Source organism: Lutra lutra, chromosome 17, assembly GCF_902655055.1.
Source record: "Lutra lutra chromosome 17, mLutLut1.2, whole genome shotgun sequence".
NCBI lineage: Eukaryota > Metazoa > Chordata > Mammalia > Carnivora > Mustelidae > Lutra > Lutra lutra.
In genome coordinates this window covers 41,357,411-41,379,388 of record NC_062294.1, presented here as the reverse complement: position 1 = coordinate 41,379,388, position 21,978 = coordinate 41,357,411, and the positions used below count along the sequence as shown (strand labels likewise).

At 45.9% G+C, this 21,978-nt stretch overlaps 1 protein-coding gene across 1 annotated transcript in view; it reads right to left on the bottom strand.

Moving 5' to 3' along the window:
• The window catches only part of WDR88 (WD repeat domain 88), a 42,557-nt gene that overhangs the window by 14,471 nt on the left and 6,108 nt on the right, over positions 1-21,978 (bottom strand). The window contains exons 2-6 of the mRNA XM_047712304.1: positions 14,900-15,010; positions 9,881-9,969; positions 8,486-8,549; positions 5,825-5,963; positions 4,423-4,552 (exon numbers count right to left, since the gene is read on the bottom strand). Of these exons, the coding sequence (XP_047568260.1) occupies positions 4,423-4,552; positions 5,825-5,963; positions 8,486-8,549; positions 9,881-9,969; positions 14,900-15,010 (533 nt within the window). The remainder of the gene's footprint in view (positions 1-4,422; positions 4,553-5,824; positions 5,964-8,485; positions 8,550-9,880; positions 9,970-14,899; positions 15,011-21,978) is intronic.

Genomic DNA, 21,978 nt, shown 5'->3' with positions numbered 1-21,978 from the left:
AAAAATATCTCCAGATATTGGCAAATCGTCCACTGGGGGACAAAACTGCCCCTGGCTAAGAACCACTGCACTACTTAGAGCTACCTGAGACTTGAGGGAAAGGGGCATCAGAAAATCTATTAGCAGTGGTCAACAGAAAAACAGCCTTAGGGTCTCGTCCTGGGTCACACTTTCAAAATGGGTTTCTCCTGCTCACGCTCCACCTCCTTTCTCCCCAATACCTGGAAGCCCCTCCTTCCCCCACCCCTCTGTCACCACCTTCTCCCAGTGCCCTTGTCTTTTCTCTCCCTCTCCCTTCATCTGTCTTCAGTCATTAAAGCATCTTTGAATGCTGTGCATTTAGTTAAGTTTTTACTTATCCATTCTCAATTTTTTTTAAAAGACTTTATTTATTTGACAGATCGAGATAACAAGTAGGCAGAGAGGCAGGCAGAGAGAGAGGAGGAAGGAGGCTCCCCGTGGAGCAGAGAGCCCGACGTGGGGCTCGATCCCAGCACCCTGGGATCATGACCTGAACTGAAGGCAGAGGCTTTAACCAGTGAGCCACCCAAGCGCCCTCCATTCTCAATTTTTATGTCTTTTTTTTTTAATCTGTCAGAATTTTGCTGTTTTTGTTTTCTTTGTGCTCCTCCAAGTATTTCCCCCATGAATTTCATCTTCCATTATAAACAGTTTTCAAGAAAACCTATGAACATAGATGAGCATCTCCGAGTGGCCTGGATCATAAAATCAGTCATTTTACTTGAAGGAAAGCTTGAACAAAACTGTTTTTTCTAGAGCTCAGGCCAGAGTTTTCAACTCTGCTTTCGTTCTTTGTAGTGCACAGACTAAGCGCAAAGGAGAAGAAATGTCAACTTCCCAAGGTTAGGAAAGTCAAACTTTCCAAATCCCTGTGGCTGTTAGGCTAAGAGCCATCCCAGCATATACTGGAGATGGATAAAAAGCTTTTGCCAGAGTCCAAATACAGTGTTTGGGATTTAAACCAGGGCTATCTCTATTTTCCAGGAAAATAGAAATTCCATTTCTCATAAAAGATTATGGTACTTAACAACAGTTTGGGGAAAGTGCTTGCACTTATGTCTGGGCAGGATGGAATTAATGCACTTTTCCCTATTCCTCCTGCTAAGTACAACTAACAGTCCTGGGCATTTATAAAGCAAAGAGAAGACTGGGAAAGATGGAGATAAGAATGCAGACCAGCATGACATCTTGGGACCCAAGAAGGCATGCTGTGTGTTCCTAGGGTTTTATTTTCTTCACCTATCCTGTACTGAATACCAGGAAAGCCTATAACCCAAGAAACAACGGACACCATAAAAAGGCCCTCAAGAAAAGCCTGTTCTTTCTAGCCAGATAGATAGCTCAGCAAGACAGAAAACTTGTAGCCACAACCCACCTTATTCCAGCCAAACATATCAGGAAAACCTGCATCCCATCCCCACCCCTGCCAGCAAGATCCAAGAAGGAAGCCTAGACTGCCATCCTTGCCAGACTCTACTGAGATGGCCTGCTAGAACAAGATTTTAGGACTGAGAGTTTTCTAATATAATTAATACACACAACATCCACGACACAACAGGAAATCACTCATCATGCTAAGAGCCAGGAATATGTCATTGCGAATGAGAAGATAATCAACAGATGCTCAATAGTGAGATGACACAGACATTAGAATTATCTGACAAGGATTTTTAAGTGGCCACCATAAAAATGCTTCTATGGACAATTATAATCATGCTTGAAGCAAATGAAAAGATAGAAAGCCTCTGTGAGGAAATTGAAGATGGGACAAAGAGCCACATGGAAACTTTAGAACTGAAAAATAGGAAATTAAAAATTAAAAATTAAATGAAAAGGACAGAGAAAAAGAGTCAGTGAATATGGAAACAGACAATATAAATTAAACAGTCCAAAAAATAGACTGGAAGGGGGGAAAAAGAAACAGCTTGAGAGACTTGTGGGACTATAACAAAAGATTGAAAATTTGTGTCATCAGAGTTCCAGAGGGAAAAGGGGGTAAGCGCTGAAAAAGGAATCAAAGAGATTATATCTGAAATTTTACCAAATTTTCCAAAAGAAATAAACCCACAGATTCAACAAGCTAGATGAGTAGGACAAACCCAAAGAAATCTATCCCCTGACACATCATAATTAAGCTTCAAATGCAATACTTGATCTCTAGGTCATGAGTTCAAGCCCAACTGCTGGGGGTAGAAATTACTTTTAAAAAATGAAATTAAATAAATACTTAGTTGAACTTCTGAAAACTTAAGACAAAGAAAAAATTCTTGAAAGCGTCAAAAGGGAAATATAATTTGAACGGCAGGAGATTCTTCATCAGAAACCGTGAAGGGGTGCCTGGGTGGCTTAGTGGATTAAGCCTCTGCCTTCAGCTCAGCTCATGATCCCGAGGTCCTGGGATCAAGCTCCACATCGGGCTCTCTGCTCAGCAGGGAGCCTGCTTCCCCCTCGCTCTCTGCCTGCCTCTCTGCCTGCTTGTGATCTCTGTCCATCAAATAAATTAAAGAAAGAAAAAGAAAAAAAGAAAAGAAATCGTGAAGATGAGAAGAAAGTGACAGGAAAGATTTCTTTTTTTTTTTTCTTTTTTTTTTTTATTTATTTATTTGACAGAGAGAAATCACAAGTAGGCAGAGAGGCAGGCAGAGAGAGAGGAGGAAGCAGGCTCCCTGCTGAGCAGAAAGCCCGACACGGGGCTTGAACCCAGGACCTGGGATCATGACCTGAGCCGAAGGCAGCGGCTTAACCCACTGAGCCACCCAGGCGCCCCATATTTCAAATGATGAAAGAAAAAAAGGAAAGAAAAAAAAAACTGTCAATGCCAATTTTTATATCTGGCAAAAATACCCTTTAGGAATGAATGGGAGGGGTGCCTGGGTGGCCCAGTCAGTTAAGTGCCAGACTCTTAATTTCAGCTCAGGTGATGATCAAGCCCTGCCTGGGGCTTGCGTTGGTCATGGAGCCTACTTCAGATTCTCTCACGCCCCACCTCCCCCAGCTCCTTCTGCCCCTCCCCCCTCCTCTCTCCCCCTTTCCCTCTGCTCCTCCCTGCCACATCTCTCTAAAATAAATAAAAAGCTTTTTTTTTAAAAAAAATGGTTAAAATGAAATTTTTATGTTATATACAGTTTTACCACAATTTTAAAAATGTGATATTCCCCCAAACCACTGAACTATACACTTGAAATGGGTGCATTCTCTGACTGTGAATTATATCTCAATAAAGCTGTCAAGAGAGAACGAAAGACAGGCAGGAAGGAGGGAAGGGGAAAGTGAATGACCGAGAGACAGGTAAGAGCGATTTTTCACTAGAGGTCTTTTTGTTCCCTTTTAATTTTGTACTATGTTGCACATTTTACATTTTCAAAAAGTACTTTACATACTTTGGAAATAAAAACATGCAAGGCCCCTTGTTCATAAACTAAGAATTTAAGGACGTTGACAGCAGAGCGTGAAATCAAGTGTGGGCTGCTCTGTATGGGGGGCTCTTAATCTCTTCCTTTATCTTTTCTTGCTAAAATCTACATTCTCCCCTCCCAAAATTATACATTTGGGTTGATCAAAAATACCAATAAACATTTTGCTCATTTCTCTTTCCACCCCCATGGGGAAAACAGAAGGGCTGTGGGCTGTGATGCCCACAGCAGGAAACTCAGCCACCTCCGCTCCTCACAAGCCTCACTGCCCCAGGGAAGTGGCCCATGGCACCCCCGACCTGAATGTCCCTGAGAGTCCCTCTCAGTAACAGAGCATGTGCTGAGCACGCACTGTGGGGCCCATGCTGAGGACCTGCATGTGCCGTCCTGCTCAGACCTCACCTCTGCTCAGTTTGCAGGTGAGGAATCTAAGGTCCAAAGTCACAGAGGATACAAACCTGCACACTCTTAACCCCTGGCCAGATCCACAAGGGACAGCCTGTCCCAGGCCAGCAGCACTCGTCACTGAGTGCAGCTGGCAGGGTGATGGGGCATGTACACATTCTGGGACCCTGCCATCCAGGGTCTGCTGGAGAGGATGGGGCCCCCACCTGGTGGGGGCCACCTGCCAGGGAACTCTCATGCACCCTGGATGATCAGATTTTCCCCTTTTACAGAAGATGCTGGAAATTCACATTTGGGAGGGAGGTGGGGGAGCTCTGCACCATGTTTTCCAGAGTTGGCTCACATGGAAACAAATGCACCTGCGTCCTGTCCCCACTCACGAGCCACAGCTAGTGATGCCTACCCCCCCTGCCTCCCTCCTTCCCTTTCTCCATCTCCAGCCTCCTCTGAGCACCCTTGGCCAAGCTGGGGATGCCCCATGTGGACACCCGATCGCAGGCCTAAGGTGCGCAGGCCAAATCCAGGAGGGCATGAATGGGGACTCGGGCCCACCTCCCAGCTGCAGGATTGGGCCCCTCCTCACTTGGTGATGGTAAGCAGCGTGGCCTGGGATGTAATATCCCAGATCTTGATGCTTTTGTCCAGTGAGACAGAAGCCACCTTCTGGCTGTCGGGGTCAAAGCAGCATGCTGTGAGAGACCGGTTGTGATGATCTGAGACACAGGGAAAGCAAGTCATTACCTAGCATTCCACGGGCCTCCCCGGGGGCAGCAACCATATCACAGAAACACAATTCCTGTTTCACAAGGCACACTACACTCGCACAAACATTTCCCGGGTGCCGACCGTGTGCTGGGCTAAGGCTGGCCCAGCCCAGAAAGGTTGAGGAGGGACCTTAAAAGTTAGCGGGGGAACGAGAATGGGAAGAGGGCCTCCAGAAGAAGGAACGGCAGGTGTGAAGGCCTGAAAGTGGGACATAGCATGGAGAAACGAGGTGTGCAGCTAGAAGCTGGAGGCTGAGGACAGGAAGAGGATGAAGTGACCCGGGAAGGAGAGAGGTATAGCTAGGGGACAGCGCCCACGTGCCAGGTCCGCGCTCAGCCAACAGAAACACAAGGTACACATGGAAAGTAGGCGTGGGGTGTGCAAACGCTCCTGCGAGGTCAGGAAAGCCACCCAGCAATGTGTTGTTAAGATCAGACACCCCAGTGAAGGAGACAGGACGCAGAGAGCTGCCTTTCACTTCTTAACTTTATATGCTTATTGCATTTGTTACAATGATTACATTTTTTTTATTATTTTACTTTGAGATAACTGTCAATATGCATGCGGTTGTCAGGAATAAGAAAGGGAGATCCTGTGTGCCCATCACCCAGTTTCCCCCAATAGAAACAGCTTGTATAACTGCCATACCGTATCACAACCAGAAAACTGGCATCTGATGTGTATTATCTTTATAATTGAAAAATACAGGTGAAAATGTTATGAAGGCTGAGCCTCCATTCAAGGAAAGGCTGGGCTTTAACTGTCCACATGGCACTGGACCAGAACACTGTTTCATCTTTGACAAGCTTGGGGCTAATCCTGTCATTAGCCTGAACCGATGAGACTCGGGCCAGGTCTTAGCCCCCGGTGTTTTGTCAGTGAGGGTCCCATCTCTCATTAGGTGGCTCATTACAGCCTCAACAAAAAGGGCCACTGAAAGCCACTGTTGGTCAGGAGACAAGTGGCTGGTACCGCAGCAGACAGAACAGAGCAGGGCGCCCCTGCAAACTCACTTTTTTTTTTTAAAGATTTTACTTATTTATTTGACAGACAGATATCACAAGCAGGCAGAGAGGCAGGCAGAGAGAGAGGGGGGAAGCAGGCTCCCTGCTGAGCAGAGAATCTGATGCGGGGCTCGATCCCAGGACCCTGAGATCATGACCTGAGCCGAAGGCAGAGGCTTTAACCCACTGAGCCACCCAGGCACCCCGCAAACTCACTTTTGATGTATGACACGGTGGTGGCGTTTTCTGCATCCATTATACAGATGGCCCGGTCCACGTCCAAGGCTGAGACCACATATTTGCCATCAGGAGAAACCTTGCAGGAGGCTATGAAGGTTTCATAATTGATCTTCCACTGAATAGGGCAACAATCAAAAGGTGATTTTCTCTCTAGCCCCTCGGTCTAGTAGAACTTTCTTGGATGACAGAAAATGTTCCATCGATGCACTGTCCAATACATTAACTAGTCTCTGGCCACACGGGGCCATGGGGTACTTGCAATGGGCTGGTGCAAATAAGGAAGTGAATTTTAAATTTGGGTTGATTTTAATTAATTAAATTAATCAATGTAATTAATGACTCTGTGTCCAGGACAGATGGACAAGGATAGGTACAGCATCTAGTGGAACTGGCCACAAGGCTCTCCTAATGGCCAACTTTTGTCCTACTCAGTAGGGTAGGCAAGTGTCTGCCCTGTGCCTCGCACCATTGACAAGACACCACAGCCCAGCCCCTCAGGCCTCTCACATTTCCCCAGGAGAGGCTGGCAGCAAACCTCAAGAAGGGGACAATGAGCCACTCAACATTCTAGGAAAGGAGGTCCTCTCTGTACGTTATAAAAGATGGTATTGCCACCATGACAGTCATAAAATACACCCACAAATTCTCTGACAGTCTTCCTTCCAAAAGGTAGAGCCTAATTCCCCACCCCCTGAGCCCGGGCTGGACTCATGTCCAACAAATAGAATATGGCAGAAGTGACAGTGTGGGACCAGGTCATAAAGGAAACCATGCCTTCCCCCTTGCTCTGTCTTGGATCACTCACTCTGGGGGAGTGAACTGCCATGTCCTAAGGATGCTCAAGCAGCCCTACGGGGGAGAGCGACTGAGGGCTCCTGACCAAAACCATGTGAGGGCGCCATCTTGGAAAGGGAGCCTTCGGCCCCAGTTGAGCCTTCAGATGACTGTAACCCCTGGTGACCTCTGAACTGTGACCTCATAAGAAACCTGAACTAGAACCACCCAGTTAAGCTGCTCCTAGATTTCTGTCAGAAAGTGGGAGATAATAAGCATTTGTTGTTTCAAGCTGCTAAGTTTCAGGCTAATTTGTCAAACAGGGATGGAGAACTAATTCAGTTAGTTGGCAAGTGGCACGGATCGCTGGTGCACCAAGAATAAATCAAAGCACTAACAAGATGTTTAAAGAAGCAAAAGAAAAGCATCTCAAACAGCAAAACTGGCTGGAGACAAGAGCAGGAAATGTACAAGAGAAGAAACAAACATTTGGAATAAACGCTCCAAGTCGGGAGTGATCAACGTTAGTCTCATTTTTCCACCAACCCAAGTGGCTAAAATGTTTTAAAAACCATGTGGGGGCGCCTGGGTGGCTCAGTGGGTTAAGGCCTCTGCCTTCGGCTCAGGTCGTGATCCCAGAGTCCTGGGATCGAGCCCCACATCGGGCTCTCTGCTCGGCAGGGAGCCTGCTTCCTCCTCTCTCTCTCTGCCTGCCTCTCTGCCTGCTTGTGATCTCTGTCTGTCAAATAAATAAATAAACAAAATCTTTAAAAAAATAAATAAATAAATAAAAAATAAAAACCATGCTGTCTGGCTAGTAAGATAGTGAGTGCCCCTCCAGTGCAGTGGAGAGGAGCTGGCACACATGTCCAGAGGATAATTTTTAAAAGGCCATGTTTCTACACCAAATTAGCAGTAAAATCCAGCTCTATTTCCTTAAAAGTATTGCATCGTGTGTATAAAAAATTACACACCAAGTTTCCCCTTCGTAGTGTCACTTATGATAGAGAAATGTGTCACTTATGATAGAGAAATGTAAAAAAACAGCCTTAGTGTCCTATACCACGGAATAGTGCAACACAGCCTGACTTATCCACGCCATGGAATCCATGCGTCCATGAGAAAGGATGACGTCAGTGTGTCCTTACCCACCATTTATTTTTGAGGGGAAAAAAAAAGTCAAGATCCAGAAGGTATGCACAGAGTGATGACACTTTGCTAACAACATAATCACCTGTTCATCTGGAAATGTGTGCGGACACAGGAGAAGAGATGTCAAGATATTAAATATAATGTCTGGGATGTTTACGGTGAATCTAAGTGGATCTTTGCACGGAGAAGAAAAGAGGGGCAAAGGGAAGGTGACGAGCTCCCCGGGGAGCCCCTTTGGCAGGGCGGGGCTGCAGGAGCACCAGACAAAGAAGGAGGGAGTTTCAGGCTGGTTCGGATGGATGGATGGCGGCCCATCCAAGCTCCCCAGAACACTCGTGTTTTCACCATGTGGCCTTTGTCCCATGGCCTCAGCTCTACTTCTGGCCCCATCAAATCCCAACACCCCCATGGGGGAGAGAGACTTCTCCTACACAGTCACCTTAGCCTGGAATGCCATGCCCCATTTTCCCCCACTCCCCCTCCTTGTGTATCCAAACCCTTCCCATCCTTCCAGCAAAAGCCCTCCTCTGCCTGCCCCAAGAAGCTTTCCTTCCCCAATGCGCTCCACGCCCCCATCACCTGGTGTCCCTGAGAAAATTCTCCTTTTCTGAAAGACTGGTTTCCCATCCCATCCCAGCCTCCACCCCCCAAGGAGTCCCTCCCAGGCCCAGTCAAGGGCCTGTGCTGCCGCGCTGGGCGGACCACACTCACCAGCAGCTTGCCTGTCTCAAGGTCCCAAGCCTTCACCGCTTTGTCGTAGGACGCTGTGATAATTCTGCCAAGAAAATGACCCAGACAGTTACAGCTATGAGCTCTATGAAAAAAAAAATACATAGAAAATTCTTCATAGAAAATGTAACTTCGGACCAAGATTGCAAGTAATGCCTGAATCTTTCTCAAGATGTTCCCTGAGCCCCTTCCATGACCTCCTGGAACCAGATGGAACCCCACGCCAGGCACTGCACACTCTTCCTCAGTCCCTCAGCCACCCAGATACATTCCTCCATCTTCAGGGCATTAAAGGGACTGTGTCTTCTTCCTGTGGATGACGGTCTTCTTCTGAGGGGACACCTACCACGGACCACCCCTTTCCTTCTCTGCTCACGGGGCTGTCTTTTTACAGAAACACTCTTGATAGCTCACTTCATTCTAAAATGTTTTCTTGGACATTTAGCAACATAACATAAATGTACCTTTGTCCATACTAATATACATGTACCTCTCTCCCGTTGCATGTTTCTGTGACAATCCGTGTGCCCTGTGGAAGATGGATTCCCATGCGAGTTTTTACTGGCTTTGTAGCTGCTGCCCGGGGTACAAGCAAATCTATTTTAAAGCAAAGCCCCTTGGGACACTGGGTGGCTTAGTCAGTTAAGCATCTCCCTTTGGCTCAGGTCATGATCCCAGAGTCCTAGGATCAAGTCCCGTATCGGGCGTCCTGCTCAGCAGGGAACCTGCTTCTCCCTCTGCCTGCCTTCTCTCACTCTCTGTCTCTGTCAAACATATGAATAAAATCTTTTTTTAAACAGCACCTTGTGTTTTATTTATTTTTAAAAAATGATTATATTTATTTGTCAGAGAAAGAGAGAGGGCATGAGCGAACAAAAGCAGGGCAAGTGGCAGGCAGAGGGAGAAGCAGGCTCCCCGCCGAGCAAGGAGCCCCATGCGGTACTCGATCCCAGGACCCTGGGATCATGACCTGAGCAGATGCTTAACCGACTGAGCCACCCAGGCATCCCAGCCCCTTGTATTTTAAAGGCCATCTCGTGTCCTGTCCTCCGTTTTCCCTGTGAGATGCCACCTAGGACTCAGTCCTCGTGGCCCCCTGAAGCTTCAGTGGGCCACGGGTGTGACCACGGAAAAGCACCTCTGTGAGGGAAACGCAGACTGGCTTTGTCTGAGCCACCACACACACTGTCTCTTCAGTACTTTTTCCAAGAGTGGCCATATCCCCTGGACCCTCACAGCAGAACACGGGAACTGTGGCGACAGAGGTGGAAGAGGGGGAACGTAGCTGCCAAGAGGACAGAGCAGCGTCCCTGGCGTGCTGCACACGGGCCTGCACCCTCACTCCACCTGTCCAGCGCCAGACGAGGGAAAGGTCACCTTCTGCTGTCAGCCGTCACGCTGCACTCCAAGACAGGAGCTTTGGGCTTATGATCGAAATCCTGAATAACGAAGCCATCCACAGCATCCTCAAACCAACAGGAGAGAGGGAGAGAGAGAGAGAGGTCGCTGAGCTGCTGGTGGACATCGTGCTCTGAGCTCGACAGCAGCCCTGAGCTTGTCCACAACAGCAAAGTAGGACAGCCCCTGGTCCCATGCCCCACACCCCACTCCAAAGGGCAAAAGAACTTTCCAGCCTCTCCCCAGAGCAGCAAGGGCACCCTGCCCATCACCCCCCCCCATAGTGTCCCTGGAGAACACCCCCTCCCCTGCACAGGCACAAGACCCAAACAGCCCCTCTGGGGGGCAGGGCCAGAGACTATTTCCTCCATCTCTACTGGCCCAAGGGGCTTGGCAGAATCTCACAAGACATTTCAAGAACTTGTTAAAAGTTCACACCCTTTGACCCAGCAGGGCTACTCTGCATGGTCTCTCCTAATAGGCAGAACTGTGGTCAAAGACTTGTGCGGAAAAAGTTCATCGGGCGTTAGAGGGGATGGCAGGCACACCGGCCTGGGCCACCCCAAGGGAGCAGTTAAATGAGTTTCAGCATGCCAACGGTGGGTGCCAGCCACGATTAGCAAGCCGGCAGTTGGAGAATATGATGAGATCGAAGCCAGTCAATAATAACTCAAGAACAGGGAGAGAAGAAAAAGGGCGCCGAAGCAAAAAGCACCCGTTGTGGCAGAGGTGAAATATTTTCAGTTAGAAACCCACCAGGAGCTTTTCAGGATAAGCTGCAGGGGAAAGTCCCCATGAAAAACAGATTAATGGTAAAGCAATGAATTCCTAGAAAGGTGGTGGGTTGCTGGGTGAAAATACGGAGCTCGGGAGCCTCTGGGCTGATGGGGGGGCAGGACTGGGACAGTACTTCCTGATGGGCAGAGCCCACTGTGCGTTGAGAGCCCAAGTCAAGGGGTGCCTGGGTGGCTCAGTTGGTTCAGCATCTGCCTTCAACTCAGGTCATGATCCCAGGGTCCTGGAATTGAGTCCTGCATGGGCTCCCTCCCTCTGCCTGCTGCTCTCCCTGTTTGTGCTCGCTCGTTCTCTGACAAAGAAATAACTAAAACCTTAAGAAAAAAAAAAAAAGAGCCCAAGTCGTGCTGGGGGGTAAAGAACCCTATGTCAGGGGTCCCCAAGACCACCCCCAGGCTCAGTGATTCTCCAGGACCCCCACAGGGCCCTGCAGATAGTAAGACTCACAGCTAAGATTTACTACAGCAAAGGACACAAAGCAAAATCAGCAAAGGGGAAGGAGCCTGGGGCGGAGACCAGGGCAAGCCTCCAAGAGTCTCTCCCACTGGGTTGGTCACACGGGACACGCCTAATTCCTCCACCAACCCCATTGTGGTAACACATGTGATGTGTTGTCTATCTAGGAGACATGCCTGAGTCTTGGGGCCCGGGGTTGGGGGGGCATACACCAAACTCCAGACTCTCTAGCATACACCAAACTCCAGACTCCCAGAAGGAAAGCAGGTGCTTGGCACAAACTACGGCTTATGCCAACAGTCTGGGCATCCTGAGCTCTCTTTATCACTTAGCGGATTGCAGGACACCATGGGCCAGTCCGGCTCCCAGATGCCGGCCAAGGCCAGCCTCGCAGGCAGTCTCACACCTGCTATGTGAACCCTATTCTGCACAGACCCAGGCCCTCAATCCCCTCTCCGTTAAGACCTGAAACAGTGGGGGGTCGTGTATGGGGAACCCAGCAGGCCCTAATCAGAGGCACGGAGAGACAGCAGGAGTCCAAAGAGGACCTCACCAGGACAGGACAAGCTGTAAGCCTGGACTCACAAGTCTACTAGCTCGGGAGGAGAGAACGGGTCTAGGCAGCCTGCGTGCGATCCATCCAGCCTCCCTGGCTGGTGCGTGACTCTAGCACAAACATGGAACCAAGAAAACGATCACTGTAGGGCCTGGGACTCCCGTCTTTGCAAAGTCCCCGGTCAGGCTAAGGGCAGCCCTGCGCCCCGCAGGGTCCATGTGCAGCTTCAGCATTTGATAGTGACACCTGCTGGCCAGGACAAGGAACAGCACCCGCAGACGGAGAACCCTGTTGGAACAGGTGCACTGCTGTGAAGAGAATTCTTCCGCGAGAGGCAGACGGCAAACAAGCCAGATTTTGTTAGGGAAATCTAAAGCAGTGGAAATGTCTCTGTTTCGTACTGAATGTTTCTTGAAGTAAATAAGCGCCCTCTTCACCTGGCACTGGGAGGCAAGAACCCCTCTACGGACTCAGATAATTGACTCAGATAATTCAAGGCGGGGGAGGGGGTAGGAGACTGGTCAGAGTTTAAATGAAGGGAAAAGAGGGGCTTTTTTTCCCCAATAAATAGTTGGAAAATAGGGAAATGTGACAATACCCACAGCTCAAGTTTGAAACGGTTATATAAAGTGTTTCTTAATGGTCTCAATTTCGTAAACATGGGTATACATGTGGAAACAAGAAAAAAATAAACTTATATTCCAACATTCTCGTAGCACTTAACTCCAGAGTTGTGAAATGATGGTTCTTGTTTTTCTTCTGAGTTGTGAGAAAAACCACCAAAGTTGCTATTTCTTAATGACTGGAAAGAGGCATGCCAATACATTAGAGGGATACTGGATTAACAATGATTTTTCCCAGGGCACCTGTGTGGCTCAGTCGGTTAAGCATCTGACCCTTGGTTTCGGCTCAGGTCATGATCTCACAATTGTGAGACTGAGCCCCACTTCAGGCTCCGCACTCAGCACAGAATCTGCTTGAGATTCTCTCTCCCTCTCCCTCTGCCCCTCTGTCCCCCCACTCTCTCTTTCTCTCTCTCTCAAAAAGAAATGATTTTTTCCCCAGCTTCTTCATACATGTATGGACTTTGCAAACTATTCACAATGGTCCACAGTGAGAATGAAGGGAGCTTCCGAAAGATTAAATCAGATGCTTGGGTTCTGGATGGGGCCCAAGAGGAGGGATAGGAGATGGGAGGTGACAGGAGTGGGGAGAGGAGGGAGAAGCAGGGGGGACATTTTGGCAACAGGAGAAGGCAGTGTACCGGGCAATGGCAGAGAGGGCTCAGGAATGGCAGCTGCACTGGGGCAGGGAGAGCCATGGGAGGAGCCATTCAAAGGGCAAAGCTGAGGGGCGCCTGGGTGGCTCAGTGGGTTAAGCAGCTGCCTTCGGCTCAGGTCATGATCTCGGAGTCCTGGGATCGAGCCCCGCATCGGGCTCTCTGCTCAGCAGGGAGCCTGCTTCCTCCTCTCTCTCTGCCTGCCTCTCTGCCTACTTCTGATCTCTCTCTGTGTCAAATAAATAAAATCTTTAAAAAAAAAAAAAGGGCAAAGGTGAGGAAAAGAGAACTAGGAAGAGGAAAAAGGACTTCTTGGAGGAGGTGTCAGTGGGGCTAGCCAAGGCAGACAACTGGTGACTCTGGTGGGGGCCAGGGTTCGGGGCATGGAGGCCCAGGGAGGGACCTGGGGAAATTGGCAGAAGCAGGCAAGGCCATGAACAAGGCTGGTATTGGGACACTGGGACAGGCTGAAGCGACTGTATCTTGGATACACTGGTGTGGGCCAGGCACCCGGCCACTATGCGGAACCAGGGACATCTCAGTGGATGGTCTCTAATCTTGGGACAACAAGAGAAAACAAGTGGATCTCCCCTTTTAGAGACGAGAAGCTTTTGGCCCCAGAACAGGCAGATCTCCCCTTTTAGAGACTTTTGGCCCAAAAGGGAGTCCTTCCACTAGTTCAAAAGGTGAGAAGAATGTGTGTGTGGGGGGGGGGGAGCTGAGCTGGCCAAGCACGATGCACACTTGTAAGCTGTTCTCCCCCTCACGTGGGTGATGACAACCCACAGAGCCCCTCACCCCTGGCTTCTCAGTCTCCCCAGAGGGTTGGGAAAGGCTTTAAGACTCTCAGAGGAACCGAAAGTGTTCCCAGAAGGAGCTCGTGGGCCGCAGCCGAGGTGAGGAATGGATGCCTGTTGGGGCCAGGCATGGGCCAGGCAGGCCCTGGGGTAGTCCCAGCACGAGCTGGACCAGGAGATATTCAGGGAGGGCCAGGAGGTCACGTGACCAGCCAGAGTCACACAGTTGAATAACTTGGACCATCCCCAAACCCTCCTGCCTCATCTGCCTGGCCTTGGTACCCACTGATGACCCAGAAGATGACCAGTGTGGTCATCTGGAAGGCGAGGAGCTATCCTTCACCTGATTACCCACACCAGAACCCAGGAACCAGCCTAGATTCCTTTCTATCCCCTCTTGCCCCAGAAGCCAGTAGAGGTGGCACACAGTCATCTGTGGCCTGGCCCCTGAGGGCCAATGCCATCCCCTATCCCCGCTCCCTCATCCTCCTCACTGACCAGCAATACCCCCAGAGAGGACTTCCAGCACCTGCTGGCTATGCCCAGAGGCTTTGAAAGAGTTCTCAGTGGCCACATCTCTGCAACCTCATCTAACCATCTCACATCCCTGTTCTTTGTGCCGCTTCTGGGACGTTGGGGCACTGAGCCATACTCAAGCCTGCCCCTCCCAACCAGCCCTCATGGACAGGTCCCTGGCCTGGCCATTTTTCCGTCCTCTGTGACCACCTAGGCCTGGCCATACCAACCCTGTGAATGAAAGTGAATTTTCCAAATGAGAAGGAGACCCAAAGAGAGGCCACAGTTCAGAGATCCCAGGCACAGTGGGAACTGTCCAACAGTAGGTGGGGCAGGGGGCAGAGTCCCGCCAGGGGTCCCCATCCCCCACTCCTACTGTTTCCAAATCAACAGGCCGCAGCAACCGCTTTAAATTCATCTCACTCCAAGGGCTTGACACTAGGGTTGAACCCTCACTTGTCTTCTCCTTCTGCATTTTGCTTAGAAAGTTCTCTCCAAGTCTTAGGGATTCTTGAGCATCTGGAAACTCTCCATAAGATGGGGCCCAGCTCCTCTCCCCTCCTGGGACATTCTCATCCCACCCACACCAGGCCACCTACCCACAGCTTCAGGGTACTGTCATGGGAACAGCTGAGGAACTTCGTGTCATCCACACAGAAGCTACAGGAGCTCACAAGGTCCTTGTGTCCCCTCAGAATTTTAAATGGGATCTGAAAAAAGAGAGATATTGAATGAGTGCAGCAGGTTACAAAATATGAATTAATAACAAAAAATCCATCATTTTTCTATACAACTGGGAAAAAAGCACTAAAAAATTCCATTAAAGGCATCAGAATAGGAATACATTTAATTAAAAAATACAAGTGTAAAACTTATACTCTGAAAATCACAGAACATTGTTGGAAGAAATTTTAGAAGACCCAGAGACATGAGAAAGCAGCCCATATTCAAGGATTAGCTATTAGCTTACTATTGTCAAGATGAAAATACCTTCCAAGATGATCGACAGAGTCAGCAGTGTCCCCTCAAGATCCCAGCTGACCTCCTTTCCAAAACAGACAAGCTAATCCGAAAACTTATATGCATGCTCAAGGACAGCAAAATAGCCAAAACACTCCTGGAAAAGAACGAAGGTGGAGTACTCACAATTCCCAATTTCAAACCTTATCACATAAAAAAAAGTGACCATAATCAAGACACAGTAGTTACTAGCCTAAGAACAGACATAGGAATGGGTGGAACAGAGTTGGGAATCCAGAAATAAGCCCTCATGTTTTAGGTCACTTGCTTCCTTAACAAGGGGGCCAAGTGATTGAAAATGGAGAGATTTGTCTTTTCAACAGATTGTGTTGAGACAAATAAAATCCATTGCGAAAGAATGAAGTTGGACTGTTGCCTCACGCCATCTACAAAGACTAACTCAAGATGGATCAAAGCTCTCAATGTGAGAACTAAAACCACGAGACTCTTAGATGCACACATAGTTGTAAATCTCCGGGAACTCCTGTTAGACAGTGTTTCCTCAGCTCCCACGCCACGTGCACAGGCGGCGGCAGCAGCAACAATGTGAAACTGGGCATTATCGAAATTAAAAACCTTGCCCTTCGGAGGGCACTATCAGGAAGGTGACAAAACAGCCCACACAGTGGAAGAAAACTTTTGGAAATCGTTTATCAGATGAGACTTGTATCTAGAATACAGAAAGAACGCTCAAAACTCAACAATAAAAAAAAAAAACCCGATTTTAAAATAGGCAAAACATCGGAATAGGCATTTCTCCAAAGAAGGTATGTCAATAAGCTCTAAGCACGTGGAAATGTGGTCAACATCATTAGCTATTACAAAAATATAAATCAATTGTAAATTGAGGGGCACCTGGGTGGCTCAGTCTGTTAAGCATCTGGTTTTGGCTCAGGTCATGATATTGGGGTCCTGGGATCCAGCCCCAGTTTAGGCTCCCTGCTTGGCAGGGAGTCTGCTTCTCCCTCTCCCTCTGCCCCTCCCTCCATCCAAGCTCACGTGTTCTGTCTCTTTCTCAAATAAATAAAATCTTAAAGGGGAAAAAAAGACCATATTGAGATACACTTCATATCCACCATATCCACTAGGATGTTACAGTAAAAAAGTCAGATAATAACAAGTGTTGGTGAGAATGTGGAGGACTCAAACTCTCACACATGGCTGGTGGGAATCCAAATGGTGCCGTTCCTTTGGAACACAGTTCAGGAATTCCTCAAAAAGTTAAAACGTATGTATTCATATATGATCCAGCAGCTTCACTTCTAAGTGTACACCTAACAGAAATGAAAACATGTCCACACAAAAATTTGAAAATAGATACTCACAGCAGTATTATTTGGAAAAATAAAATAAATGGAAACCATTAGACTATCCATCCACTGATGAACGTAAAATAAGACATTCCCACAATGAAATATGACAAAGCAATATGACAGGAGGGAAGGACATCTGATTTCTGGGCTGCCATGCGAGAAGCTTGGAAGCCACTGCTCCATTTGCACAACTAATTAAAAGCCGAGCAAACTGAGAAATCAACAACTCTTCCTAGATTCATGACTGCTGCCCTCAAAATTGCAGAAATGGGCAAAAACAAAGAATCCCATGTTATAGGACAGAAATCCAAGAGCAGCGACCTCCATGGGAACCAGGCCCAGGATCGGGAAACCTGACCTGTAACAGACAAGTTGCTGGGGGTGCAGCATGGATAACGTTGAGAGTTAAAAACTCCAGGGGGACCCAGCCATGAGGGCCCTCATTCACATTCATATTAGCGTTATCTCCAGTGGCAAACCTGGTCCTCACAGTGGCTGGAAGACGGGGTAAAGAATTGCTTTGAAATATTCCATGCAGCATTATCAAAGCCTACCTGACCTGGGGAAAGGGAAATATTCAACCCTTGCCACCTCTAGCTGTACACATAGAGGGAGGGAAATACCCAGCTCCCAGCCGCTCTAGCCATCCAATCCCACCTAACCTTGGGGGGGGGGGAGGAAGTGCAGACTGAAAAGCACCCATGACATTCACAAGCCTGAGGCAGAGACCCACTGAAAGACTGAGTTGTAGTCATAGGACTGTAGACTTCTTCTCTGCCCACTACATGGTAGCATCATGTTACTGAAGGCTTATTTACAGCTGTTCCTTTTACCCAATACATTATGTCTGGATATCAAGAAAAAAAAAATGCAATCCAAAGAGGCAGAAAACATAGCTTGAAGAGAAAGCACAAACCTAAAAACAAAACCAGACCCAGATGTGCCAAGGATGTTGGAATTATCAGACCAGGAACTTAAATACCTGTGGTTAATATGCTAAGGGCTCTAAGAAATGTAGTAGACAGCACGCAATGTAAGCAGAGATGGAAATTCGAAGATAGAACCAAACAGAAATGCTAGCGATCAAAAACACCATAACAGATCAAGAGTATCTTTGATGTGTTCATTATTAGACTAGACATGTCTGAGGAAAGACTCTCTGGGATTGAGGATATATCAATAGAAACCTTCAAAACTGAAAAGCAATCAGAAAAAAAAAAAAAACCACTTAAAGAAATGAAACAGAATTTGCCAGAACCAGGGGAGAACTAAACAGTGTAATATATGCACAATGAAAATACCAGAAGGAGATGATAGAATGGAAGAGAAATATTTGAAACAATAATGATTGAGAAGCCCCCCCAAATTAATTTCAAATGCCAAACCTCAGATCTAGGAAGCCCAGAGAACATGGAACAGGATAAATGCAACAAACAAACAAACAAACAAAACCCCACTATACCTAGGCATATCATTTTAAAGATCCAGAAAATTTAAGATAAAAGGACATTGCTGAAAGCAGCTAGAAGAAAATCATGTCTTGCCTATAAAGGAGCAAAGAATCACATCCACCATCTCAAAAACCATGCAACCAAGAAGAGACTATAGTGAAATATTTAAAGTATTAGGAGGGGAAAATTCCACCAACCTAGAAATTTGTATCCTGTGAAATTATCCTTCAAAAGTGAAGGACAAATACTTTCTCAGACAAAGAAAAATTGGGGAAACTTTGATACCAATAGTCTGTCTTGCAAGAAATGTCAACTTTTCTTTAGAGAGGAGGAAAATGATATAGGTGAGAAACTCAGATCTACACAAAGCAAGGAGAGCACCAAAGAAGGAATAAGTAAAGGTAAAATAAAATCTTTGTTCTTATTCTTAATTGATCTAAGTTTGTTCAAAATAATAATAGCAATAATGAAAAAAAAGCAACAATGTATTATATATGATTGATATATGATATATAGTCTTATAAGAGCAACATATTACATGTTATATAATTAACATATGATTATGTGTATATTATATATGTATATGTATGTATATATATATATATATATATATACACACACACACACACATACATATATAATGAGTGACAGCAATGATACTGTGGACATGAGGGAGGACTTAGAAATATTTTGTTATTTTAAGTTACTGACACTACCCAGGAGTGGTATAGTGTTGTCTGAAAGTGGACTTGGATTAACGGCAAATGTATATTGCAAATTCTTGGGCAACCACTGAGAAAAGAAAAAAAACTGTATCTGATATGCTAAGAAAGGAGAGAAAATGGAATCACATTGAATGCTCAGTTAAAGCCTCAAAAGCTAGAAGAGTGGAAGACAAAAATAGGAACAATAAACAAAGGCAACAAATAGAAAACAGTAACAAATATGGCAGATATTCATCCAACTAGATCAATAATCACTTTGAATGGTCTGAATGTACCAATTAAAAGAGAGATTGTCAGAGTGGATGAAAAAATAGGACCCAATGATATATTGTCTACAAGAAACTCACTTTAGATTCAGATTAAAAGCAGGAGCATTTGGGTGGCTCAGTTGGTTAAGCATCTGACTCTTGATTTCGGCTCAGGTCACGATCTCAGGGTCATGAGATCGAGCCCCTCGTCAGATTCCACACTCAGCAGGGAGTTTACTTGAGGTTCTCTCTCTGCCCCTTCCCCCCCCACTTTCACTTGTTCTCTCTCTCACTCTTTTAAAAAAAATGTAAAAGGATGGGGGAGACTGGGTGGCTCAGTCAGATAAGTGTTGACTCCTGATTTCAGATCAGGTCATGATCAGGATTGTGAGATCAAGCCCCATGCCAGGCTTTATGCTGGGTTAGGAGCCTGCTTAAGATTCTCTCTTTCCAGGGGCAGCTGGTGGCTCAGTTGTTAAGTGTCTGCCTTCAGCTCAGGTCATGATCCCAGGGTTCTGGGATCGAGCCCCGCATGGAGCCCCGCATCGGGCTCCCTGCTCAGCGGGAAGCCTACTTCTCCCTCTCCCACTTCCTCTGCTTCTGTTTCCTCTCTTATTGTGTCTCTCTCTGTCAATTAAATAAATAAAATCTTTAAAAAGGAAAAAAGGATTCTCTTTTTCCCTCTGCTCCTACTCCTCTCTCTCTTTAAAAGAAAAAAAAAAAGGTAAATGGGTGGAGGAAAAATAGACCATACTAACCCTAATTGAAAGAAAGCAAGACTAGTTATATTAACTTCAGATGGAGGAGACGTCACAGTGAGAAAAGTTATCAGGGGTAAAAGGGGGCATTCATAATGACAAAGTGGCCAGTTCTCCAAGAAGATATAATAACCCTTAACATATATGTGCCTAACACCAGAGCACCAAAAATGTTAGGCAAAAGCTATTAAAACTGCAAAGAGAAGTAGATGAGTCCATTATCATGAAAACTTCATCACCCTCTATGAGAAAGGAACAGATCCAGCAAGCAGAAAATTAACAAGGACATAGTAGAACACAACACCACCATCAGTCCAGTTGAATGTAATAGAGATCTACAGACTACTTCCTCCAATAACAGCAGAATAAATATTCTTCTCAAATTCATATGAAACATTTATCAAGACAGACCACATTCTAGGCCATAAAACACACCTTAACAAATTTAAAAAAAAAATAGAAACTATACAATCATGACCCCAATATCAAGACCTGAGCTGTGTCAGACACTTAATTGACTGAGCCACCCAGGCGCCCCTAAACAACACACTTCTAAATAACACATGGTTCAAAGAAGAAATCTCAAGAGAAGTTTTTAAATGTTTTGAACCTAACGAAATTAAAATATGAAATCAAAATTTGTCAGGTACAATGAAAGAAGTCCTTAGAGGGATATTTATAACAATGAATGCATTTATAAAAAAGAAGGATCTAAAATCAATCATCTAAACCTTCACTTTAGGAAAATAGAAGAAGAAGAGCAAATTAAATGCAAAGTATGCAGAAGAAAAGAAACAATGACAATTAGAGCATAAACCAATTAAACTGAAAGCATGAAATTTACAGTGAAAAATCAATGAACCCAAAAACTGTACTTTAAAAAGGATCAATTAAGGGATGCCTGGGTGGCTCAGTTGGTTAAGCATCTGCCTTCATATCAGGCCATGATCTTGGGGTCCTGAGTTCGGGCCCTGGGTTGGGCTCCCTGCTCAGCAGGGAGTTTGCCTCTCCTTCTCCCTCTGCCCCTCCTATCCCACTCATGCTTTCTCTTTCTCAAATAAATAAATTCTTTTTTAAAAATCAGTAAAATTGATAAGCCTCTAGCTAAGCTAAGTAAGAAAAAAAAAGGAGATAACACAATACTAGTATCAGAAATGAAAGATAGGGGCACCTGTGTGGCTCAGTGGGTTAAGCCTCTGCTTTTGGCTCAGATCCTGATCCCAGGGTTCTGGAATCGAGTCCAGCATTGGGCTCTCTGCTCAGCAGGGGGCCTGCTTCCCCCTCTCTCTGCCTCTGCCTGCCACTCTGCCTACTTGTGATCTCTCTCTGATAAATAAATAAAATCTTAAAAAAAAGAAATGAAAGATATTCTATTGACATTAAAAAGATAGTTAAGGAGTTTTATGAATAACTCTATTTCCACAAATTTCATCACCTGAAATGAAATAGACTAATTTCAAATTTGAAATGAAATGGACTAATTCCTGAAAAGACACAATTAGGCAAAAGTCACACAAGAAAAATTAGACAATCCTAATAGGTGTTTATGTAATAAAGAAATTGAAATAGTAACTAAGGTAATTAGTTCAGGCGCAGATGGGTTCACAAGTGAATTCTACTAAACCTTTAAGGAAAAAATTATACCAATTCTCTACAATCTCTTTTAGAGGATAGAAGCAGAGGGAATACTTCTTAACTCATTCTGTGAGGCTAGCATTACCCTAATACTAAAACCAGATAATGACACTTAGAAGAAAAGAAAACTACAGACCACTATCTCTCATGACCATAGAAAACTACAGACTACTATCTCTCATGACCATAGACGTAAAAATCCTCAACAAATATCAGCAAATTAAATCCGACAATGTATAGAAAGAATTATGCATCATCACCAAGTTGGATTTATCCCAGGTGTGCAAGTCTACTTCGTTATTCAAAAATCAATTAATGTAATTCATCACATCAGTAAGCTAACAAAGAAAAAATCACATGACTATATCAATAGGGGCAGAAAAAGCATTTGACCAAAATCCAATAGCCATTTATGGTAAAAACTCTCAGCAAATTAAAAATAGAGGGGAACTTCTCAGCTTGCCAAAGACTATCTACAAAAACCCTACAGTTAACATCATACTTAATGATGAGAAGTTCTGTCTTTCC